The 26,163-nt window shown below is 43.0% G+C and overlaps 2 protein-coding genes across 2 annotated transcripts in view; both read left to right on the top strand.

Moving 5' to 3' along the window:
• Positions 1 to 6,984: 6,984 nt before the first annotated feature.
• rpl38 (ribosomal protein L38) lies at positions 6,985 to 10,809 on the top strand. The gene is made up of 5 exons (XM_079182689.1): positions 6,985 to 7,039; positions 7,247 to 7,273; positions 7,954 to 8,014; positions 8,563 to 8,685; positions 10,258 to 10,809. Exons 2-5 carry the CDS (start codon positions 7,271 to 7,273, stop codon positions 10,281 to 10,283), a joined length of 213 nt encoding a protein of 70 aa, XP_079038815.1. The 5' UTR covers positions 6,985 to 7,039; positions 7,247 to 7,270; the 3' UTR covers positions 10,284 to 10,809.
• A 783-nt stretch (positions 10,810 to 11,592) lies between these two features.
• The window catches only part of ttyh2 (tweety family member 2), a gene marked incomplete at both ends in the record, with an annotated part of 52,293 nt that continues 37,722 nt past the window's right edge, over positions 11,593 to 26,163 (top strand). Inside the window, 2 exons of the mRNA XM_079182687.1 lie at positions 11,593 to 11,721; positions 24,513 to 24,685. Of these exons, the coding sequence (XP_079038813.1) occupies positions 11,593 to 11,721; positions 24,513 to 24,685 (302 nt within the window). The remainder of the gene's footprint in view (positions 11,722 to 24,512; positions 24,686 to 26,163) is intronic.

The following is a 26,163-nucleotide window of genomic DNA, read 5'->3' as shown; positions in this document are numbered from 1 at the left end:
TGGAGACGATGGCGAAGCAAATGAAGTTGTTTGACTGTGGGGTTTGTATTTCGACTGAACCGTCAACATCACACATGAAAGTGCAAATTTGACAAAGAACCACGACGACGAGCACTGGAGCTCAAAGCCACTCAAGCTGGCAGCTCACAGACATGATGAGGGACCATTGACGAGCCAATGATCAAAGCCATTCACAAGATTTTCATTATTAAGCTGACGAATGGCTGCATATTAACAGCTCAAAATATAAGGTGACTGAAAACGCCGGCCATCGTTAGTAAAAGTTGATGCCTGGTTGCCAGCCAAACGCTTTTAAAAGTTAGTGTTGAGCCTCGCTGTGACCTCTGTGACCTCGTCCGTAAAAGCTCTCAATGCAGCAGGATATCTGCACAATACTCATAACTGTGTGGCCAAACTGTCTTCCTCCTCCTCCTCCTCCTCCTCCTCCTCCTCCTCCTCCTCCTCCTCCTCCTCCTCCTCCTCCTCCTCCTCCTCCTCCTCCTCCTCCTCCTCCTCCTTTTCTCTATTCTATTCTGCTTTTCTTTCTAACTGAACGGGCCTGAACGGCAGCGAGTCGTAACGAAGGCCGACATTGCTCTTCCGGGACATAATTGAGAACATACAGTAAACTTTCTCAATAGTTTGTGGCGACTCTGACAAGTCTTAGTATATCCACATTGAGATTCTGTCAGGGTAAACCCTCAGACTCGCTAATAATCTCCCCTCGTCTGCAGATGTACTTTACGTTTGCCTCTGATAAGGCTGCCGGAAAAGGGATCAATACTTGACAAATCAATCTGATCAATAATCAGGGAGATTAGGGAGGCGGTGCGGTAGAGAGGATTTTGAAGCACTCTCCCCTTGCATTCCTAATGACGGGCGCACTTGAACACAACTTCAATGACACCGAAATTCATTTTAATTTCACGTCAACTTTTAAGCCTTTGTGCTTCCTCCCACATTATCACTGGAGGTGGTTTCCTGCAGTGAATAACAACTCTTTAGGTACAGCTAATCCTTTACATAAAAAAAAAAAAAATACACGCTACCACCTCTGCTCTATTTTACAGTGCTAGACGTTTAAAACAGACTTCATGACCGAAGTAAATCCAATAATGGCGGCTCAACAAACTATATCGGGGGACCTTTTGTTGGCTTTTAATGCGTAGATCAAGTCGTGATGAATAACAGACAAACTGCTGCTGCATTAGCTCTCAGGTAGAGTCGCTTCTACTGTCAACCTCACAGGCCCCGCAGGCAGAAAGGATGTGTCACGACCCACAATGTCCATGGCTCCATCATCCACGCTCTACATGTCTGTTACAGGTAAAAAAGCCAAGATCATTTTTCTTCCTTCAACCCCCTCCACTATGCCTTTTTAATAAGCCGGCGCACAGTCACAAAGTGCGAGCATCCCTCTGCCTGAGGGTACATATTTGTTTTACTAACTAAACATAAAAAAGGGGATTATAGTTTCTTTGGGGTACTGTTTTAATACCAGGTGTGTCCAAAAATGAAAGGACTTCAAATGAGTTTTGCGTGCAGAATAAATTAAATCACAAAGTAAATAAATTAACAGTTGCCCGAGGCTCAATAAATCCATCTTTTGTAAACACAACTAATAAGAGAGGCAGAAAAAACGTCCATATCTCTAAAGACACAAATATCTTGAGGCTGAAACAGCTTAGTTGTATTCACAAGAAGAGTCTTAGTGTGTTTTTGGCCAAATATCCCATGTTATAGAGGATTGTAGGGCTTGAGTCTGATTATATGGGATCTATTTAAATGACATCAAATGTGTTTGTTTTCGTCCTGCATCAAATCCAGCCCTGCGATCACTCCCTCTTTCCAGAGCGATGAGAGCCGGTGACTAGTGGAGTCCATTCCTTGATACACAGCGTCTCCCGCCGTCACGGTGAGGATGAGACACGGTCAGAACCCCGTTTGAGCGGTTACCCGCTGCCCTCTTCTGCCAGGAAGGCAGAGCTGCAAGTGTCAGAAATGTGTATTTTAGAACCACGTTTGGGTTTTTACAAAGAGCTCAGGCACGGAGGAGCACGTCCGTTTCTGTGCGAGCAAATGGAATAACGATCATGCCGGTGCAGAGCTTTAGTTAAACCGAGCATGGTCATTTGTTGTAATCTGTGAGGCTGAGCTGATCCTCCCTGTGCACTATTACTGAAATACATCCATCCCTCTCAGACACTCAATAAAGACAACAAATAACATAACTAGGAGAGATACTGAAAAAGCACACCCTCACATACATGAATTAATAAGATATAATCAACATGGGGCCTGTGTAGCAACTCAAAAAAAGCATACTCAGCATTGTTTTATCAGCTTGATACATCATGACGTTTCCTAATTTTATCAGAATTGCTTCTAAACATGATTTTGAACTGATATGTTTCAAAAGACGCTTTTCGTCTTTTTGGGGTCACAGAGACCCCAGCAGTTAAACATGGTTAAATACGATTATTATAAAAAGTACTTTTACGCTGCAAAACCCGTCCAAATCATAGATTTTACCAATCAAACTCCAATAACAATTTGTGTTATCGGAGTTTTATAGCTGTTTGTTCACATCGACATATCTGACTGACCCCAAACATAAGTACCATAACAATTTAGAGTCCATTTATTTGCCTGTAAATGACATCTTGGCAAACTAAAGGAATATATCGGTTTACGCTTAAACCATATCAAACTTTAAACATGAAACATTTCTATATTCTTATAATAACATTGGTTTTTGGTCATTTCTGTATTTTGTCACCTTCATCAAGCCCAGTTTGTGGCAAATAAATATTCTCCAACATTGATATATGTTGGACCCCAGACAATAAGAAAAGTAAAACCAATAAGAACTAAACATGTATAAAGATATTCACCATCCATGTTGATTTTATATTTTATGATGTATTCTATAAGCTCCTCACTATCCATCTCTAAATCAGATTCCATACAATCCTATAACAATGAAACCCCGCAGTTCCATCACACCTCACTCTCTGAGCAGTGATGGAGGAGATCTTTCTCCATCTTAAAGAATGGAGTAACGATCCAGCGTCCTTTTGCTGAAGCTGAGAGTTGCCCTCACGCCCCCTCAGCTGTGTCAAGGAGCGGTGGGACTGAAGGTCAGTTGGACAAAAAATATAGAGCTGCAAGCAGTATACACAACTGTTAATTCTAGTCCCTGTTGTGGTGAGGAACACGGTTCAAAACTGTAAAACAAGGCACACAGAGCAACAAGGGACGACGGCATGAAAACATCTCACGGTGTGTTTCCAGCTTGTGTTGCAGGAGGTAACAGAGGCGCCGAGGTCCTGAACAATTACCGGCAGAAACCTAACTCCATCTTTCACCGTGATTGACAAGAAGCTGCTGAAAATGTAAAAACTCGGGAGTGAAACGTGTCCGATAGCGCGAGCGCTGATTGAGCGCTGATTGAGCACCTGGGGTGAAGATGGCCTGTGGACACGTAGACAGCAGGTTGATTAAAAACGACTGATCTGGTGTCTCCTGTCTTTATGAATTAATGTCCGTGTCTAGGTGGATCTCCGCGGAAATGGACTGAGGTGTCACTCAAAACTTTAACGACCAAATATGCTCGGCTCGCGCGGAGCTCCCGGTGTAAATTATTGACAACGCTCGCCTGTCGTGTTTGAAACGTGAATACTAAAAGCGCTCTTCGGCTGATGGGGCTCGTTAACGAACTCGGTTCCAGGAGAAACATCTATACTGGAATCTGTATTCAATAGTGCAGCGAGAGCATTGCCATTTCCTGAGCAACAACCATTTCGTCCAAAAACAAAGTGTATGTGCAAGAAATTACCTGAAGCCAAAGAAAAGGAAAAGGAAACTGACACCCACCGAGCAGCGATGTGTTTCACCATCTTGCAGGATTGGCCCATTAATTGTGCTCTGCTGTTGGAGATATATATCGAATAATTTTTTTTGTCAAGAAGTGGGGATAATAGATGGGAATACCTTTCCGTGTGAGCCATTTATGTACTTAAAGGCTTATTACTCTGGCAGCGTTTGGATGTATCTGTCTTGACTGTAAAAGATAATTGAACCCATAAGTCAGCGGGTTTGTGTGTGTGTGTGTGTGTGTGTGTGTGTGTGTGTGTGTGTGTGTGTGTGTGTGTGTGCGCGCGCGTCTCAGAGGCGTCTCGGGCGAATCTTTTAGCTTTTTTTTGAGGCACCATAAATTACGGTTAGTCTAGGAACAAAAAGAAATACCTGACAGAATGTATACAAGTAAAACAAATAACACAAGCAGTCTTGCAGGAAACAAACTGGGCCTCTGGGCTTACAGCCTCTTTGTACTTTAACTCAGTTTAAGAAGAGAAAAACAAAAGAAAACGTACATGTAAATACAGATAGATGCTTAATTTCACATAGCACATAAACCATTTCACCAGTCAAACCCACTTAGTAAAATGGACTGAATTCAGCCTACTGTGGCTGCTTTATCTTTATCTTAAAACAGGAATGTTGCATCACCCAGAGGCAGTCTGACCTTGGGTTTGCTTGAGAAACCTGGAGCACCGACACCGCGTCTGCTGAGCGAATAAAATCCTGAAAGCTTTTTAATACGACTTGAAGTTTCCCTTCACCTTTGCCTTCCTGGCAAGATCCACTTTTTGGAGGTGCCCCTAAGAGGTTTTATTGTCTAGGAGAGGAGCTTTAATTGACTTTTGAACTGGCTCTGTGGTTTATCTACCCTCTTCTGCTCCATATTTTTACTTTAAGCACTGTATTTTAGGCCTATCAGTGGTGTTTTTAGGTGGGGAAAAAAAAGGTGGGCAACAACTACTTTGCACAGGTGTAAAAGACATTTATCCTATCATGTAGGTGATAACCTAACAGGGCACATACCTCCTCAACTTCCCGTTGTACTTCTCAATTCCCCCGTTTGTACAGGCGCTGTCCTGCTGCGAGATGCAGACAGCCAGGTCTTGACCAGGTCACCATCATGAATCCGAACAACACACACCGGAAGCGACAGAGCATCTTCTCCGGCAAAGCCAGTGTTAGCAGTTAGCCACTTTAGCACTCCATCGAGGTGTTGAGTCTCACATTTTTCTCGCGCAGTAGAAGATAATCCACACAGTTCACGGTGATGACAGTTAGCCTACTTTAAAAGATATAATGACTTCTGCAAACTAGGAGCAAGTGCAGGCAACGATACTTTTCAATTAGCCAATCAAATTGCAGCTGTGCAACAGGAAATCAGCCCCATGTGGCATCACATTTCAACCACCTGCTTTCAAATACTTTGGGAGCCAAACACAATATAACACCATTTCAAATCTATTACATTCAGCCACTGACCTTACATTGTCGAAATCATTAAATAACAATAGCTGATGTTTTATGTCATGCATTAATCCAAAATGATATTCATTTCTGAATGACCTTTTTCCCACTTTTTATTTTCTGTTGCCAGGGGGTGGGACTTTTTTTGGGAATCTTGTAAATTAACTGACCTGAGCAGGAGTTTACAGAAATTGCCCATGATTCATTTTGAGGCTGATTCTGATGTGCTGCCCTTTATCACTCACTACATCTGAAATTAAACTGCTTCTGGACAAAAAAGATCTGCTTTTACAGAGATTTAGTTATTTTTCCAGCAGAATTGTGTTCCTGACAGTGTGGAGAAGGCTTTGAAACAGACCATCAGTGCTTCCACACAAAGTCGGCCGGGAGTCACAAATTCAAGACAGTAAATAGGATAGTAAATATGAAATAAAAACAGCTACACATAAAAAAGGGATTCCCTGAATTTTCTTTAATGCATGCCGTTTCTTGTGAAATGCTACAAAGTTCTATCTCTTGTGCCCAAATAAAATTAGGTTTTGCTTCAAGTCACCATAGGGTGGCGCACCAGCTCTACAGGGGAGCCTCAGTATTTTGGAGCCAATGTGGAATCAGTTTGGAAGAGTTAATTCCTTGAACGTTCAGTGAAAATACACTTTGTCCAGAGTTACTTTTCAAAGACCTCAGTTCAGGGCAAGGGATTGATTCACTCTAGTGCATCCACTTCTGCATACAGTCAGTGTCAAACTGTTCTCCCTGAGGCTGTCACCAGCAGCTTACATGGCCAGAAGAAAGGGCATGTGAGGTGTAATGATCACTCACTGAGGTAAAGGCACAGGAAACCGTCTATGGCCTATTGCTGCTTCACTGGTAGAGCTCGATGAAAAACAATGTAATGAATTGGAGGATGACAAAAGCACCACACAGAAGGTGAGTAATAGCCTTCATAATAATCACGCTTTATGGGCATTATATCCTGCACGATACCATGCTGGTCAAGAAAAATGCCCGTGGTTATGATCTGTGTCCAGTTAAGCACCAAATGAAACACGTAGTGATATGCCAGAGGCAAACAAATAATTGACAAGCAGCAGGCTGAGATGGAAAGCACATTATACAACCCTCTCATAGCTCCAACATGGATGAGATTAAAATGAAAAAAAAGCAATCAGTATATTCATATAAACACATTTCCCTTTTATGTACATTTAAAGGCTCCTTGGACCTCTATATCTTATTGTTACTGGATGGAAATCTGGTGGTGTCTTGATGTGATAGATTAAATTAGACTATTTCTCTGGGCAAAGAAAGGCAACATTTAATTTGAAAACTTTTCTTTGAATAGGTTAAATTACTTTAGTATAATCTTAAAGTGGCCTTTTGGCATAATCACAATTCAGTCAGTTTCCTAATCTGTTTTGTTTTCTTCTTTTGTCTGTATAAATGCCATAAAGCCAAACACTTTTTGCTTACAAATAATAGAGTGTATCAAAACAGTACAGAGGTCCAATAGTTAACCCCCTATTTGTAATAAACTAACCTCTAATATTGGTAGCCCTTTTAAAACACATTTTCTATTTGACCTTACTAACTACAACGGGTAAATCGCTTTTCTTTCTGAACATTGGCTCTCTGCACTTGCCGTAGTGTTGTATAAATTCCTCCATAACCGGAAGTTCAACCCCTTTTCATCCCCTCTCTGGCAGACTGAGTGAGTGAAACATTGACACAAAAACGAAATCACAATTTCTATCATCATCCATCCTCTTTAATACTAATAATCATACCCCCGGTTGTGTTAATGTACGCATAATCAATATAGGAGCAAGATGACCAGATAATTATTTGCTTTCCAACACTTTTCTCCCCGTTGTTATAACCGATGAACTGACTCCATCTTTTTTCTGTCTTTCCACAGCGTTCAGTCCGCTGACACGGCAGCATGGTAAGCACTACTTCTCAATTAAATACTTGGAAAAGCTACGTCTGCATACCTGAAATGGTTGAATATTGTTCCCGTGGACATTGCTCGACGTGAGATGTGTTTGTGGTGATTTATAAATAAAGCGTCACGGTATAAAGCGGCTAGCAATTGTGATTAGCATTAGCATGTTGCTGCTCGCTTGGGCCAACCGTCTACAACCTGTTTCACAAGAATGGCATGTCCACGAGCCCATAGCGGTTTGACTTAAGCTAGTAAATACGTTAAAACTAATAGGCTAAATATGTTAGCTGTAGCAGTTCCGAACTAGAATGAAACTACCAGTTTGTTCCGGAGGTAAATACTCTTAAAACTACTATGCTAAAGATGTTAGCTAACTGATGTAGGCTTCAACGCCACTTGTCTTAATGTAGCCTTGGGTGCCCAGGGTCAGTTACTAATAGAGACTTTGAGTAAAAGTCCTGATTTTGCCCTTCAGCAAGACATGCAAACATCTCAGGCTGATGTGCTCGTGATGCTTTTAAAGTCTTGCTAGAGTAACGATGGACCTAGTGCTGGGTTTCGATTTCTAGCAGAAACATCAGTTCCACCGGTCCCCTAACATCACTTTATTGTTGATTCTCAATCTGTGGATTTTTGTTGCCCTCCAGAATAACTGTGCCTTCTCTGATCTTCATTTGTAGCCTCGCAAAATTGAAGAAATCAAAGATTTCCTGCTGACAGCCAGGAGGAAGGATGCCAAGTGTAAGTTGACAGTCCGTCTCTGTACTAGTTGTAAATGACAGTTTACTTAATGTATACACATAAGTACATTTAACTACAAGGTGGATGGACAGGTGAACACTTGCAGTTTAGCAGCTGCAAGATATGAAACTGTACACTTGAGCTTTGTTCAAGTAAAACAGCCCAGACATGTCATTCCTAATTGACTCTTCCGTACAGAAGAAGTAGACAGTGTGATATAGTTATTAAAATTATGTTAAATGATTGCAAGTGTAACCTGGAGTCGTCCACCGCGGGTCAACTGAACATGCTGAAATGTGTCTAAAGGCAAACAAACACGTTTATATATGTGGAGGATAACTATAAACTGTAGGCTTTCTTTGTCTTGAATGGTGGTTTTCTTTTTAAGGATTCTTCCTAGTTCCAATTGTCAAGCAGATGTGGGAAATCATTCAGAAATGATTGACCTTCAGAATTGATCGTTAATACTGTCTGTTTTGGAAATCGTTCAAATACTCATTGTGATTTTAATCAAAGCTAATTTTGCTGTCTCGTTTGTCCTCCTTCAGCCGTAAAGATCAAGAAGAACAAGGACAATGTAAAGTTCAAGGTGCGCTGCAGCAGGTACCTGTACACCCTGGTCATCACAGACAAGGAGAAGGCGGAGAAGCTCAAGCAGTCCCTGCCCCCAGGTCAGTGTTCTGCTTTCACTTTTTATTTAGTTTCAGGTGTTATTGACGAGATGTCGGCTTGTGGAGCAAATGCAACACGCCTGAAAAATACAGTCTCTGCTAAAACATAGAAATAGTAGTCAATGACATTTGACTTAGCGTGTTCTGTTTTTAAGAAGGCTGCATCTTCCCTGGGTCTGATTAAAGATACTTTGTGGAGTTTTTGAAGCACTACTGGCTTAGAACATGTTTGTACGAGTGGTTCTGAGTGTTTTGTTTAACTTGCATGTGCACAAGAATGCACATGCATGTGACCATCACAGGCATGGCGTGATAAAACTGCTGACAGCAGAGGAGGATTATCCTGGTATAGTGATGCCCTGTAAAAGGAAAGAATGAGCTAATAATACATATAAGTCAAACTGATGTAAACAAGGCTGTTTGCTGAGCATTCAGAGGAACGCATTGCAGATGTTCTACAACGTAGGAAATGAATTCAATGTGTTTATTGGGCTTAAGGAACATAACCAGTGCATACATTGTAGAAATATTTGTATAAAACTGTAGTTGTTTACAGTATAAACTGGGTTTTGTAGTATTTTAAATATGAACAGTCCTTGGGGGTAGATGTTGGGTTCTAATGGAGGATTTTTAACTGACTTGGTTGTGCTAACTTGCCATGTTGGTTTATTTTATAATTGAAAGTCTTGGGACTGATGACCACTGAACTTTGTGCAGGAGCAACAGTCAGAATAAATCATTAAGAGAAACGGTATACACGTTTAATGATGACTACAGATCTATGATACAAAGGAGGAGTAGATGTTTGGGTGTGTAGCCCAATGAATCACCTTTTTTGTGGAGTTAGCAGTTGACGCCAAGTCTGTAAAGGCCTAGTTGTCCAATTAAATATTGCTGTTATGATCTACTTAATGATTTTTGCATCTAACGGTCACCTGTGTCTGACCTCAGGTGCATGTTGGGTTTCTCACTTTTTAATTCTGTCAATCTGAATGTGCTCGTGACCAATGAAGAGTATGAAAATAGTGAACATTTTAAGCCAATGAGCTCAGAAATTGTGCTTCTGGTGACGTTGTTCTAGTCAAACAAAAACCACAAAGTTGTGCAAATAAAACATTGGGTTGCGTCTGTCATCTTTGGAGATCTGCCAAGCTGTGATGGAAATATAATTGGACGGACTTCTATGATTACTTAAGATGTATTATGTGTCTAGTTGTGTGCATTCAGTTGTTTTTTAAAGTAATTTGACAGAAATCATGCACTAATCCTCCATAGTAGCCTCCTTGTTAAAATATTTCTATCAACTTAATTATGGCTGGCAACTGTTTTTAAAGGTAACTGCACGACAGAAGCCAGTCTGTATGTTTGTTAGATTTTCAATGAAGGTTTAGTGTTTGTGATAATTAAACTTCTTCAACGGATTCTCAATGGTGTTCATTAGTGTGTATTCATGACACATTCCATCAAACACTTTGGAGGAATATTCACAAGAGGAAAATGAATTCCTGTCTTTGCTGGTGTGACGTTTTACTTCAGTGGATATGTTCTAATCTGTCGTCTTTGTGTTTGCAGGTCTGGCTGTGAAGGAGCTCAAGTAAATCCGTGATGTACAGATAATTGTAATAAAAATTGGAAAAAAAACTAGTAATTTCTCTGTAGTTTTGTGTCCACTGCATTGAATGCAGACATGATGGATTTGACAAACTGAAATGCATCATGTTGCATTAATGTCAATGTCCTGAGTATAGTGTTCCTGCTTGTTAAAATATTATAGGTCACGTGGTGTTTGGACATCTTTCCACACGATGTCAGATTTGAGTTTTCCTTAGACATGGTAAAATAAACCCACGATATATCGAACATTTTTTGTAGGAGGTTTAAGTCTTTGTGTCATATGTCACATTTCACTCTGATAATCAAATGCCCCTTTAGTACATGTATGTACTTATATCACCACTGGTGAATTATGAGGATTCGACCAGTAAATGTTGCACACAATTAGAAATTCATGTTTGATAAGTACTTGATTTGATCAATACACGTGTAAATGTTTCAGCCCCGGTGTTGCATCACACAAACATGTTACTACAGCCTCAGTAAATACTCACTCCTAACTGCATGATCATAATAAAACCAGAGATTACAGAATGTATGAACTGACCAGTCAATGGGATGAAAACCAGCACTGGTTTGATTTCACTAGTGTAGTTACAAAGTGTCCACATATGTGAAGACAGCCCCATATATAATGACCACTTTCTGTTTGTTTTACAGGTGAAGATAAAAGTAGCTAAAATCGGACATAAACTGTCTTCTGCAATTGTCTCCGTTGACCACTAGGTGGCAGTGCTGTAGTTTAATCCGCAGATAAACTAATGGAGCAACGCTTAAAACAATGAAACATGTCAGAATTAAAATGGTATTACAACACATTGAATAAGTGTATCTGTTTAACACTCAGGCCACAAACATGCCGGCATATTTTTGAAACTCCTCAAAGGGGCGTCTTTGCGCGCTCCCGCACGCTATCTCCTCCTGTCCTGACTCGGTGCGCGTTCCCGCTGGTGACTGTTGTGCGAGTCTGGAGCAGCTGTCGGTCGGATAGGAGCTCGGGGTCCTCACGCAGACGCGGAGACATCGTCTGAGTGTGATTTATTTCTTCTTCCATGTAAAAAAAAATATACTCTCCGTCGGATTTCACTTTGCAACAACACCGTTGACTCTGCAGGACTTCTTCTACGGTTTCCCTCACGTGCAGCTGAGAGTGTGTTTCCACAAACGAGCATGCTTTAATCATTGCCTTTGTCTGATATGAGACCGGGTTAAGATCTCCGGAGCCCGCTTTAGTGAAGGGAGGCTAATTCAGGTTGTGGCCGAACTTTTTTTTTTTCTTCCTCGGGGTTAGGGATGTCTTCGGCTCGGGTGGATTACATTGCGCCCTGGTGGACTTACTGGCTTCACAATTTCCCTCATATCAACCTGAGGTTGCAGCCCATCGACAACAGCTTCCAGCCCGAAGAAGAGAACTACCAGCAGGTCAGTAGAAGAAGATGGGACACAGGCTTTATCAGGAGCCCAGTGATGAAGGACACGAGTAAAACAGGGGCACAATATGCCAGTGTGTGATACCCAGTAATGAGTTTTTAACGGTATTGTGACCTCTTTATATAACAACCCTTCAATATATGGCTCATCATCTTCCTGACACTCCTGTGCTATCACTAAAACCAGTTATCAGGCTCTCTGCTGCCTTCAGATTACATGTTTGCACTATTGATGGAACAAGTTGCCCATAATGTCTCTCTGAATGTCATCCAGTCCTCTTGAACCTCCTTGAGGCTGAGTCCACCACATTTATTAGGAGCTACCTCCAGTCCCATTCATCAGTGAAGTACAAAAACAAACAACCTTGCTGTCTGTTGTAGGTGTTCTTTCTAAAAGCAGCTCATCTTTGCAAAACAACTGGCATGAAACCATTGAGTTGATAGCTCAAGAAGGGTTCTCCCCTTCAGAAATATTACAGAAATGTTGTTTTGCATAAGAGACATAACATGCACATCTTGTAAATACTGCTCTCACTTGGGCTTGGTTACATTTTTCATTCATTATTAAATTGGACAAATCAAGTAAGTCCATGTCCTTTGGGGGGCCGGAGAGTGGATCAGGGAGCCCACTTGTGTGCGAGTGTTGGCATAGATTTGTTTCCCCCATGGGACTTACAGTGGTTCCCGTCTGACTCCGGAGGCGATGACGGGACCGTTTCACACAGTTTGGAAGTGGCTTTGGTTTCAACTGTTGGATGGCTAATGACCCGCTTGTGAACACATGTCGAATACCATGAATGATTTATGATTTCAACGTTTAATTTTTCAGTGTTACAGCTGAGCTCCTGTCAGTGCACGTGGTGGGCACATCATGCTGAGAACAGATGACATTTTAAGTTCATCGCTGCCACGCAGAGTCTTAGCACAGCGGTTTTCAGGGGGAGGTCAGGGGTCCAAGGGAGTCAGAGAGAGGCCTTGTGAAGATGTGGAAGCGATTAATTTCACAAGAAGTGACAGACAACAGAAGAACCAGTCATTGGAGCGTTGTGTGCTGTCAGTCGAATGTAAAAGAAACATCTGATACAGGATAAATCAGTTACATTTAGGCTCAAAATGCCTGGAGGAAAGGAAGGATACCAGGCAATAATATCACAGAAAGAAGTGAGATATTGCTTGATATTACTTTGCAATTCCGCTTTCACTTTCTCCATCGACTGTACGCAAATATGGACAACAAGACATAATCAATGAAAGACGTCTTTAAAAACAAGCCTATGTAACGTTTACTGAGTAACAGCCACTACAGCCATCAGTGACTATTACAGGACGATGTTAGCGTTACAATAACAAACTGACTTTAATAATGTCAGTTACACAGCTAACGTTTGCTAAAATTAGCTAACGTTTGCTAAAATTAGCTAACATTAGCCACTAGCCGTTTCGACTTGTCTCAGCAGGAAAGGCACTGTTACTAATAACGTTGACGATGGCTCCGTTCTAATGGAAGTAAGACGATATTATTTTGATAATTTCCATATACTTTTCCTGCTGTTACATTTTCTTGCAGTAGAAACAAGCTGTAAACACAACACTGGCATATTGTCGCCTTTTATATCGATATAGCGACCGTGTAAGCAAAAAGTTGCCTATTTACACATCCAGCGACATTAACGGTATCATTCATTTAGACTCGTGCATCTGGCGACTTTTAGTAGCTCATTTTTCACCAACTCCATTTAGCAACCCGATGGCATCTTAAAGGGAAAAGTGATCACGAATGCAGAGTTCGCAGCTGCAAAATCAGTCGGTTCTCCCGCGTGCAGCGGTCATTTTACGTGACATTAGACACGAGGAAGAACTACTGGCGGTTTGAGCTCGCGTTTTCGTTGGGCTCAAACCCTGAACTTCCTTGTTTTCTTTGCTCGTATTGCAAGCTAGCTACGTTTTCAACAGCGAAATTGGCATCTTAAAATATGAGTGCAGAGGACGTTATGGAGGAGGAAACTTTCAGCCACAGCGTACGGGCGAATAAATACGGCGTTAGAAAGGCCGAGGTTGTGGCGGTATTAGCCGTGAAAGACAAAATGGCCGACAGGGACCTTCCGGTACTCTGTAAATTTAGTATTCACATTTGACTACATTTACTATCAACACTGATTGGACATCCCCTAAACATTGGCTTCGACATTAGCTGTGATGCTACACTTAGCTTTTAACGCTACCACCAACAGTAGCAGTTTGATGCATTTCTGCTCTACAACATTTCGCATGGCGGCACAACTACATTGGTTTTTTTGGTCGTGTTGGTATCAGGTAAGAGGCGGAGAGCCAGGCAAAGTGAAGGTCATTTTTTTTCTTCCTCGGTGGTATTATGGAAGTAGAGTCAGGGCCGCGGGGGTGTTGGAGGGGAGCAGCGCTGCTCCGTCTGAGAGTCTGAGAAGACTGTCAACCACAGAGCGGGAAACCCCGATCATCGCTACCATCATCCCGCCTCGATCTCCGACTTTACCATCTCCGTTTCTCTCTTCTCTCGAGGCGACTCAGCCGCGATGCTGCTCTCTTTTGTTTGTTTCTGTTTGTTTCACAGATGTAGGTCAGGTCCTTCCTGCTCCCACTTTGTAGAACTATGTTCCCGCAGAGCACCAGAGCTAATGACACAATTTCAAGCTGATGCAATGCTACTTATGCTACTTACATTCCCTGTCCTGTGTGGGCTGTCAAACTTCATTCTGATCACCACCTCCTTGGTTGACTGCATTAGTAGCCGTGATGATATACTGCATCCTGCATAGCATGAAGAACTAGGAATGTGTGTATACATATATATATATATATATAGTTGTGAATTATACGTGAATGATAGAGACGCTGTGGTATTAGTGAACGTTTTATCCAGTTTGTTTGTGCACTGGGGTGATTAACAGCATTGCAGCTGTGTTTAATGCAGAAGAATTCAGTCTAACGGAACAAAAATTAAGCTTTTATATAATGGAGCCGTGTAATGTTGAGTCCTCTCTTTTGTTCAGGAATTGCTGAATCGATGTTTAGCTGGTCGCTGCGGCGCTGGAGAGTATCGAGCCTTTTAATCCAGACAGTACGCCTTTTCAGGGGGAGACTGTAATTGGCCGGTTGTAGTGTGGGCAATCCTGGTGGATTCCTCCGTTGGCTTTGGGCCATTGAATGTGATGGAATGCAAGGGGTCATGATCTTCCACTGTTCTTTGTCTGCACGTGTGTGTGTGTGTGTGTGTGTGTCTGGTAGTTGGTTTCTTCCCTCTTTTGGATTGTTAGTAAAGGAATGTCTGAATCACCTGACTAGAGTACTTCTCTAATTTCTGTCTTCTGACAATAAGCAAGCTATTCTTCTTCATCTCTCCCACACACACACACACACACACACACACAAACACACACACACACACACACACACACACACACACACGTTTTGGAAAATCTCGTGAAGCATCACGAGACATCATCGGGTTCTGAGTGCGGTTGAAACAACTTACAGTAGGTAAATCGTTGTTTAGGAAGTCACTCATGACAAGCACAGAGAGGCCTTTACTGACTTCTCCATGAGAAAGTGACACCCCAGCGTTGTTGAGGATTGTGTGGGTCTGCTGCTCTCCTCAGCGATCACTCGGTCCTCCTCAGCCAGGTCTGTCTCATGTGTTTCATGTATTTCTCTGCTCCTAATCATCTCCCTGTCCCGAGGCCTGGAGGACGGAAAGAGGGCAAAAACTGAAAAAGTTCATCCCAAAATAGGACAGGGGCCTAGTTTTTCTAATGTGTGTGTGTGTGTGTGTGTGTGTGTGTGTTGAGCCAGACATCATGTGTAGATCAGCAGGTCGTAATCTATCTGACTTCCCTTCCTGTTTCCTGCTTTGTGACCCAAACAAGTTTGTGCCAAATGTTTTTTCTGTGTCCATCACGTGGACTGCTGGCGCTCACACCCTGGTACCATCCAAGCAGCCGGGGTCACAACGGTTCATGGAGTGGTGCAGGGATGAGTCCTAAAACCACAAATGAGTCAGCATTTTTGCACTTACGCTTCCCTCGTCTTCAAGTTGATGTTTATTTTTCGAATGGGCTTCAAAAACGCACAAAATATGGTCACAAGCTTCAGAGATTTTAGCGTTTTGTTCTGATGTAAAAAAGATAAAAACGTCGGTAGATGCCCGTCACGATTTCTGAAGCTTTTACGTGTCTTCAAAATAAATGAGACAACGTCATCACGCCAACGCTAGCTTTGTACTTCTGCGGATCGCATTCACGCTTCAACAACTCTAAAAGTGTTTGTCCTCTGTGAAGATGATCTTTCTGAAGAAAACGCACAAGTATTTTCTTCAATAAGACTTCAGCTCACTTTATAGAACTAACAGCTTCGGTTACTCAGCAATTGCATTGGAGTTCAAGGCAAAAATAAATCAGTTTTATGTCCTTAACTATCATGGACATCTCGGTAGACTTCCCACTTCCTGTACATCATTGGAGATAATGAAAGAACATTTGTCCATCAGGGTAACAAAGGCTCTTTGTCCTTTACAAAACGATCTGCACTTTTGTCGTCTCGCCACTGATCACTTCAACGTCGCGCTCAGACAAGTTTCTTTTGTAAGCCTTTATCTTGCTGTTACCGCGGCCTACAATGATACGGGATAAATGAACGAGCCACAGACTAGGATATTCAATTACGGGAGCAAACGCACACTCTTAACACCCTCGACGTTTCTGCTTCATTGGCATTTCTTACAGAGATTCTCTGTGAACAATGTTCCACCCGAGCGCATGCAAACAGCCTCCTCCTCCAGACCGCTCTGTTTCTTCTGTTGTCTTTGGTCCCCCCCCCCCCCCCCCCCCCCCCCCCCCAAGCTCTCCTTTTCTGTGTTCATCAGCATTTCCTTAACCTTCCCCTCTATGTGCACTGATGTTAGACCTTCGCATACCGATCTAAATGTTGTGTGTGGAGGACAGAGAAGTCATGAGAAGTCATGAGGCTAAAATATGTATTTTCCCACTTTTAGAAAAAAGATAACGTCCTTCAAGTCATGCGTTTACTGCTGCTCTGATTTCCCAATTTTTTTGTTCTCAAACATTGAATTGTCTTTGTTGGAGCCCATCTTCACACGAAGCCTTTCCCTGATCACAGCTGATTTTACAACTGGACGCGGAAGCTGTCGTGATAGAAAATGGGAAATTCTGCATACCAAGTGGTAGAAGAAAAAAAATCCATTATCTGTTCAGCTCTCACAGCCGCTCTGATTACATTGGAAATTTAACAACCGCTGTCGCCGCCTCCTCAAGAAAAATCAATCCTAAATCTGTCGTTCTTGATTTCCATGCTTCTTGTCCCAACTCAGCCGTTTGTGTGAATGACTGTGAGACCTTATTGTTAAAACAGGGATCCTCCTCAGCTCAGCCTCTGTAGCAGTCTCTCTTTTTTTGTTTTGGTCTTCGTTTGTGTCCTGCATGCATCCAGAAAGATGCACTCAGAGTGTCCCCTCTGGCTCTCCAGAAGGTCATTAACCCCAATCGGAGTGATTAGCATCACCCTATTGGTTACTAGATGGCATGGCCGAGGTCTGTACTAATCAGGCGGTACGTCCATCCCTCGTGCTGATCCAACAACATCTAAACAGGATATGGCAGCACTGATGCCGGGGGTTTATCAGTGTTTGGTGGTCCTCTGTGTGTCGTGATGCGAGTGTGGCGATAAAGAACTGAACTGGGACAATCGGATTCATGCAGCCACATTCCCCTCCAGCAGAAACAACAATGAGAGTGTGCTCTTCATAGGAAGCTTGAGGTGGGGGGGTTGGGTTTCCTTTGTTGTGGGGGTGCGGCATCCAAACCCCGACCTCTGACTCCCCCGGGGGAAAGGTTTGGGCTTGGGGTTGGCAGAGGGTGTCAAGGAAAAAACGGAGATGACTCGCTTCACTGCACCCCAAAGGTGTCCCAGTAAGCATGGCCCCCGCACAGAAGCGGTTCCAAGAAAGAGATTTTTTATTTTTTTTGGGAATAACAGGAATAAGCCAAACATTTCTCTCGCCAAAGCCGAATGGAAAAATCTCAGAAAACGAGCAGGCACTAGACCTCGCAAAGCTCCAGAGACCCTCAGGTTGTTGTGGCAAAATGTTCAGGGCAACAAAGTAGTGCAGTGTAACAGATAGGATCCTTTACCAACGAAGCCCCCCTTCTTCCTCCTCCTCCTCCTCCTCCTCCCCCCTGTCATCCATAACCCATGGGTCGCTTTGCTGGGACTTAATGGCGTCCCAGCTGTGAACATGGGCAGGCCCGGCCGAGTGCACTCTGCCGGAAAGAGCCCCGGTCCCTGGGGCGCTCACCCGAATGTCAAGAGTGCGACAGGCAGCAGCATGGAGGAGGACAGTGAGTCGGACTGCTCCATTGATCTTTTGGGGGGGGGGGGGCGTTTCTTCATAGTGATGATGCCATTTCTCAAGGCATTCGGCAGCCTAATTCAGCCCTTTGTGGCAGTACAAATTCTTTAAATAAAGTGCTGTTATTATACTGTGCGGCATGTTAAATGTATCAAAGGAGGAACTGTCTGCTGCTGTAAGATTTCTAAAAGGAACCTGTCTGTTTTTTGCTCTTCGAAGGGGAACTCTACCAATTCATGAAGATCAGTTTACACGAAAAGTACTGAAGCCGGTTGGATGATGTCCGGGGGAGCTTTGAGAAAATAACTGATCATGCCATTAGTGTTATCTCAGCTTGAGCTTGCATTATGGGAATTGTATTGAATCCATTGCTTTCGGAGATTTACTTCCAACTAAAAGTCAGGATGTTGTCCCGTGATTTTTGAAACCTGAAAAGAAAATCAAGACCGAATTACAGTAGTTAAATGTAAAAGACTAAATCCATCTCTACTGATTTCCAACAGCAAGAAGAGGCTCCTTCTGCTCACTTTAAGGTGGAATTTCTGTCTTTGTCCATGTCTTCTTCCATCTCTAACTGACCTGACACCCGTTTAACCCCTTTCGAGTCGAGGGAACGTCACTGTCCATCCGGTCCGCACACTGACACACATTGCACATCGGTGCACGCTGTGCGCCTGGAGACCTCCTCCACCTACGCACAGCTGTCTGCCACCTGCCGGGGAGCAGCCATGCTTGCGGAAGGCACTTCGTATCGCTTAGCGTGCAGTTAAACACGACTCCAAGCTTGTGGAATTCCACTGTATGCCTTCGCTCTGCTCTGCAGATGCATCGCAACAGATGGAGGAGCTCTCCAGCTCTATCTATTAATTATGGTCACTACGTGTTTATTAAAAATAGATTCATAATGGGCGCTCAGCGTAAGGCACAGACTATATACCACTTAGACTTAGACACCTCCTGTGTTTTCTGTTGGTTCCATTCTGCTCCAGTGAACAACCTGGAATAACAGTGGAGTGCCCATCAGGAGGCATCTATTTAGGTCAGATTTTGTTGTTCATCTTTCCTTCTGATGAAATGATGGCGCGTGACTATGAGGCTTTATAGGACCAGTGTGTTGCATTTTTGGAGATCTATTACTAATAATTACTGTTTTCATTAGTGTATAACCACCTGAAATAGTCGTTAATATATACATAGGTAGCGGGCCGTCTTCACGGAGTCCGCCATGTTGCACCGCCATATTTCTACAGTAGCCCACAACGGACAAACTAAACACTGGCTCTAGACGGAGCCTTACTTGTTTTTTATGTCACCTGAAGGCCACCGTATAGTAGATAGAGCTGGAGAGCTCCTCCATCTGTTTCACGCTTGTGAAACTGCAGCAAACACGAGCAAAACTGAAGAGAAAAAAAAGCCGCCGTCTGACATTTGTGGCTCCTAAAGTCGTTTTATTATGGTGAGGATGGCCTCTGAGCAAGTTGAAGAGAGCTACCACGGTCTCGCACTCAGTTTAACGTTAACCATCACAGTATGAAATTAAGTTTTACTAACTTTGTTAACCGACAATATTCAGTAAAATATGTGATGAGGACATCGTTATTCATGCTTTTCTAGTCTCCGATAACGTTACATTGTAACTAATTTGTGTTTAAATTAACAGAAGGAGAACGAAGGTTCGGTTCAGTAAAAAGGAAAAAGATATAACTGACTTCACAGCGGTTGAAATGATTTTTTGGATGGGGGCAAAGAAATAGTCTGGAGCCTTGTAGACCAGCCCTTATCATCAATAAACAAAGGGATCTTAATCTGCCAATGTGGATCATCAATGATCGTCAATTAGTATCAGCGGCGAAAGGGATCTCCAAAAGTTATATTTGCTCCCTTTTTTATTTTGTACTGATCAGATCTGTGATCTGATCCATGACTCTGATCGGTGATCCGATCCGTGAGTTTTATGATCTGTTGCACCTCTATAGTTTTCAGTGGGTTGCAATCTGCAATCACACTGCTGGATGCCACCAACTCCGACACGCTATCCCTTTAAACACGGGTACATGGACCACGACGACGCTTGATGTATTGCAGGGCTTCAGTAGTTTAATCAATTACTTTAACAGAAGCTTGATTGACAATTATGATTATGATTTTTCATTACTTTTTACAGTTTATAGATGAAACGAATTATCGATTGATTGAATAAACAACAGATGGAAAACTTAATGAGTTGAATAATAATTAGCTGTAACTGGATTACATTGGATGTACTTCATCTTCAGCTTCGTATTTATGAGCACCGGCTGGAAAGTTCCTCTTGTGTTAACTTTGCTGAGTTCACCTACATGTCACCCCTTAAGTTAGTCATCCTTTCGGGCATGAGCGTATGGCTGATTTTTCTTGCCACGCTCTTGTGTGTTTATTTTTGCACATTCAACAATGAGATTCGTAGGTTTGCTCATTATATTGGGGGGGGAGAGAGGAAAAAACGTAGCGTTACGCAACGCTCCAGCCTCAGGGGGAAGGCATCTACAATGGACTCTTAATAGGAGAAAAACTAGGCCGTGCACTGAGTGATGAAGAGTGTGTCTGAGGTAGCCATGTGGATGAGGAAGCTGTGTCTTTGTCTTCCCATTGTGTGCACAGGAACGGCCAAAACACACACTTTCGTCATTCAGGCGTTCTTTCCTGTGCCTTCACTCCTTCTCATTCACACACTGCCGTCTCACTGTTTTCATTACCATCAACAGTCCCTCCATCACACTGTCACCCGCTCTTCCTCTTTCTCTTCCCCCCTCATCTTCTACTCCACATCCTCACCTCAGGGATTGCCTTTCCGCTCAGTTAGATCTTCCTTCCTTTCTTTCCTCGTGTCATTGCCTCCAGCCTCGTGCCCCCCCCCCCCCCCCCCTCCATAGAGGAAACAAAACCGAAGAGACAGTGGAGTGGGCCTCTTGAGTTAAGAATGAGTAAGTAAGGAGAAGGTTGTTAACATATCGAGTCTGCTTCTATGGGAGACTACTCAGACCTAATTCAGGTAGCGATAAAGTGGCCAGAGCTGCCAATTTGATTATTTACCAAAGAGCGAATGTGTGCACACTCCGGTCGGTGAAAGATAAGTGTTTTTAAGCTAAATGGAAGGTTGGGAAGTGATGGTTCATGGATGGAGTTGTGCTGTGTGTCTTTGTGCAGGCACAGTGTGTATGTGTGTATGTGTGTGTGTGTGTGTGTGTGTGTGTGTGTGTGTGTGTGTGTGTGTGTGTGTGTGTGTGTGTGTGTGTGTGTGTGTGTGTGTGTGTGTGTGTGTGTGTGTGTGTGATCGTCCACTGAATGGCTGCTACATAATTCAGGAGCCATTACTTTTGCGTCCTACTACTGAGAAAGAAAGGACAGTAAAGAGAGAGAGAGATGGACAGAAAGAAAGAAAGAAAGTGGAGAGTGTTGTTGGCCATAACTGCGTTAAAAGCTACCTTTGGAATAAATCTTTCACCAAATACATTTGTGATTTCCTTCTAAAGGTCTGCGAGCACTTTTTACAGACGAACAACCCCGAAAACTGCCGCTGGCACGGAGGTATTATATTATTGACGGTTGTACGTCTGTCCGTCCAAAACTTGTCAACGCGATATCTCAGGAACGGGTCGAGGGAATCTCTCCAAATTTGGCACAAACGTCCGCTTGGACTCGAGGATGAACTGATTAGAATGTGGTGATCTATGGTCACAATAGTCTCACCAAAACTCCCCAAATTCACATGCTAATTATGACAATTTCAGTATCTGAGTATCTAATTGGATAACATGAGGAAGTGGTGACATGGATGTAAAACTGCAACTTGACGGGTTGGCGGGGGAATACAACCCCGAGGCTGGTTAAAATATACAAGGGGTTTTCGGCAGGTCTGGAGGCTCAAACACCATGAAACTTAAAGCTAAAGCAAAGTTAATTCTTTTTAAATGATCTGTGTGAGGCCTAAGGAGCCCCACCACACACACATTCCCTCCTTTCTCTGCATTGCCTGGCTGCAGGGGAATCACAAGGCAGAGGCACGGCATTTCAAGCAGGCCCGTCACATGCTGCTCCATTCAAATAGGCTGCGATTAATTCGCCCTTTCACTCGTCCTCCATCCCTGCCGCAAGGGGAACCTAACTAACCTGCGCGTTACCATGACGATACCAGCGGCTGGGTGGCCCCCCCCCCCCCCTCCCCCGTGCTCTATTATCCACCTGAACCCCACATCTCCATCTCATTTAACACGTTCACCTCAATTACACCCGGTTTATGCCAACTCTCATCACTCCCAAACCCCGAGCCCGCCTTCGAGACGACACGAGGGGAGCGCCTCTTTGTCTCACCTTGGCTCCGCCATCCATCTGTCTGAGCACACCCATTAACACATTTACCATCCCGCCTCTTTAAACCCGCGGCGCTAAATTTCAGCTAATCGCCACACCTTTTTCACGGGGCACTGGAGAATATGAGCGAACGGACGGGGTCAATGAGAGGAGATCCTTCCTTTTGACGCTGCTTCTGCGTTTTCCTTTTTTGTTTTTTTTGTCTCTGTCAGCAGATGCGTGGCCATGTACATGAAAGGCATGTAGCCGTGAAATGGGACAAGATGAGGCACTGCGCCCCAACAGATGGAGCTAGGTCGAGGAGCGAGGATATATTATTTTTAGGAGAGGGGGAGCAAGTGACAAAGACGAAGATTCAAAGTGCAAAATGAGTGAACACACATGATCATGATGTCCACAAATATCCTGCAGTCGTGTTTTTTGCTTTTCTATTAGCGAAGTCGGCAGCAGAGGGAATGTGTCGGATGATAAACAGCTGTTTTGAGGCTTCTGGAGGATTAGTCAATTGGCGATTTACCTGCCTCTCTCGTGGCAATCGTTGACATATATCCTTCCATTTTTGGATTTTAATCCCACACATCACAGCATGAGAACAGATGGCTCAGCAATGAAAAGATTTCAGATAAACTTAAAAAAAAAAAAAGGAAGAGTAAAGGGGGGAGGGACCGAGCTTCAATAAACCCATCTGCTCACAGATGGATGCAGAATTCATGCGAGGCTGTTAGGCCGGTCTCGCAGAAGGTGGGATGGGGGCTAAAGGAGGAAGGGGACGGGGAGGATAACAAGCCCGCAGAATGCAGCTGCTCTTGTTTTCGGGGCTGTTGAAGACGTTCATTCGTATTTTTTTTTTGGTGTCTTATTACTGCGTTAATCACAGTAACTGTTTGCGTTAGTTTGAAATTGTTTGTTTTTGTCTTCAGAGGCATTTAGCAGAGGATGGGGATTTATCTAATACTACAGTGGAATATGTTAAATGGAAGCTAAAGGAAAAATGAAGGATCTGTTATTTTGTTACTTCAGTCCATTTCACTAATACTTTTTCTGTACTTTCAAGTAAGTAGATGTTTGAATGCAAGAGTTTAAATGGGTACATAACTGGGGAATTTGGGTATTCATGGTGCCTACCAGCCCACAAACTATCAAATAAGACAGCCCAGTCAGCTTTTTGTGGGCTGTCCCATTCAGAAAATAAGCAACTCAACAAGCCAATCGGATTTGACGTCCCCCTTTCTATGTCACATGCAGACTCATTTAGAGTATTACCCCCCTCCCCCGAGTCATCTGAGTATCTCCACAAACTACCTTTGCAAAGGTGCAAAACATATTTTTCTCGCAAGCAAATCAAGAGCAGACTGGGCTTTTTTGGGAGGCGGGGCTTAAAGAGACAGGAGCTAAAACGGAGCGTTTCAGACGGAGGGTGAATACGGGTATATTCAGACAGACAGTATGAGAAAAATAATGTGTATTTTGAACATCAAAGCATGCAAACATTTTCTAGTAGAAACCTCAAATTCAAGTATGAACCTGGAAAAGGAGCATGAGATGTCCCCTTTAAGTAGGTTCACACGCTGGTTTTGCTACTTTTATTTAGGTAAAGGATCTTTCACCGCTGTGTACCTGTTCACAAGTCGCTGCATGCATTTTGCATACAATATCCCACTATTGCCATTATTGTGCGTGCACTATATCATGTGCACGCTCTTTCTTTTAGCGAATGTAACTGCTGCACACATCTTTATATATTCTAAACTCACCACTCACTGTTTATTCCGTTTATATATTATCCATATACATGTGCATTACTATGCACTTCTGGTTAGATGCTCAACTGCATTCTCATTCTAATCTAATTATCATGTAAAGCACATTTAGTTTACTTTGTAGTTAAATGTGCTACGTGACCTGAAAATGACTGCATTGCCTTGACTTTAACGGGTTAAGTTACGTAACACTTGTGAATTATCTTGGATGTTTAATGCTGGGAATGCATTAGTCACAAGTGACCCTACATCCCCCTCTTCTCTCCCTCCCCCTAGTCCCTGATATTCCTGGGCTGCGTGGCGGCTGCGGGGCTCGGCCTCAACCTGCTGTGTCTGGCCATCTACCTGAGCTGCTTGTGCTGCTGCCAAAAAGACGAAGAGGAGGAGAGCAAGAAGCCCAACTCCTGCTGCGTCACCTGGTCCGCCGTCGCTGCCGGCCTCATCACATGGTGAGGGAGTCAAGACGAGATGTCAGGACTAACTGCTGATCACAGTGCACACACACAAACGCGCATACGCTCTGTTGATGTCTGCTGTGCTGCGTGTTTTCACGTTTTTCACTGTATTCCCACACGAGATCCATAACATATTACACTTCATAGTGCTCAGGCTCCTTGTCCATGCTGTGTGTCTGTCTGTCTCGGTTCTCACATTTTGTATTCTCTATGTGTTCAGCGTCTCTCTTTTTCTTGTCTACATGCCTTTCAGGCCACCTCTCTTTTTGAAATACCCTCAGCTTCTATTTGCAGTTGTGCAGACACTTGTGGTCTGGGTTTAGAATAGCATAGGCAGTCGTCTTTATTTCCTTCCTTTTGATGAGATCAGCCGTCTGATCTGTCTCCACTAAGTCTCTTTTACTTCTGTGAGACATTGATGTGGCTGATGTGGAGGAAATCTCTCTGATAACCCTTAGCCATTCCACATTTCTGTGTGATTTTAAAAAAAGAAAGAAGAGAGATATAAAATGCACAAAAGAGTGGGAGTTTTTGACATTTGCACAAGCAGTGTTTTCTTTGAACATCCGTCTGTGTTTTACACACACAAAACCGTCCCCGATAGGAAGCTGCGGCCTCTGGTTTCGGGAAGGATGTCGTGCTAGAAGCCGTCCCGATGTGGGTGTATTGTGAATATTCTGCTGACAATGTGCATCGCTGCCTGTGACGGACAACTGGCAGACAAATCTCATCACCTTGATGTCCTGAACCTCTGGATGGGATGCATCAACTGAGTCTGCAAAAAAGAAATGCAAAAATAAAAATGGCATTTGGGCGAATAGGTAACTCTGCAGTATACAAGATACATATAAATAATATATATATATACAAATGCAGCTCTCTGTTGAGAAGCAGCACTGTTTGTTACTTCAAGTGCAGAATAACGGATATATACAGAAAATAAGACAGAGCTAAAATATAAAATTCTAGGAATATTTTAGAAATATTACAGGGATCATATACACTTGACTTGAGATAATAGTCCATGCAGGTCACTACCCTGCATACTCTCTAAAGAACTTTACTCAGGTCTTGAAACTAACTACAGCTCAGAAATGATAATGGACTTTTCTTTTTTTTTTAAACGCTTACAACACTTGTAAACAACATTCCCCTCCAGCTTGACGCTGGCCTGAACCAGCCGACTGTTAAGTTTATCAAGCGTAGCCTATTTATTTAGCTTCTATAAAAACCTCCCGTTCACATCGCTGGCTGGATAATGCAGCACAAATAATGGAAAACAGGTCACACAGGTTGCTCACGGTGAGTGCAATTTACATTTTCATTAGTCCCATTAGCACAGATCCGTTGTCACCATCACAAAACAGAAGAGAAAAAAAATGAATTTAAAGCCTTATTATCATGTCTTATGTATGAGGAAGTGGGAATTGTTCAATAAACCACTTAAAGGATTTAAATGAGACTATTTTAGA

The sequence above is a fragment of the Pholis gunnellus genome (genome assembly GCF_910591455.1).
Source record: "Pholis gunnellus genome assembly, chromosome: 21".
Taxonomy (NCBI): Eukaryota; Metazoa; Chordata; class Actinopteri; order Perciformes; family Pholidae; genus Pholis; species Pholis gunnellus.
This window is presented reverse-complemented; position numbering and strand designations above follow the sequence as displayed.

Coding starts and splice junctions, on each gene's coding strand:
- rpl38 (XM_079182689.1), top strand. Junction 8,015..8,562: donor CAGGAGGAAGGATGCCAAGT/GTAAGTTGACAG, acceptor GTCCTCCTTCAG/CCGTAAAGATCAAGAAGAAC. Junction 8,686..10,257: donor CAAGCAGTCCCTGCCCCCAG/GTCAGTGTTCTG, acceptor TTGTGTTTGCAG/GTCTGGCTGTGAAGGAGCTC.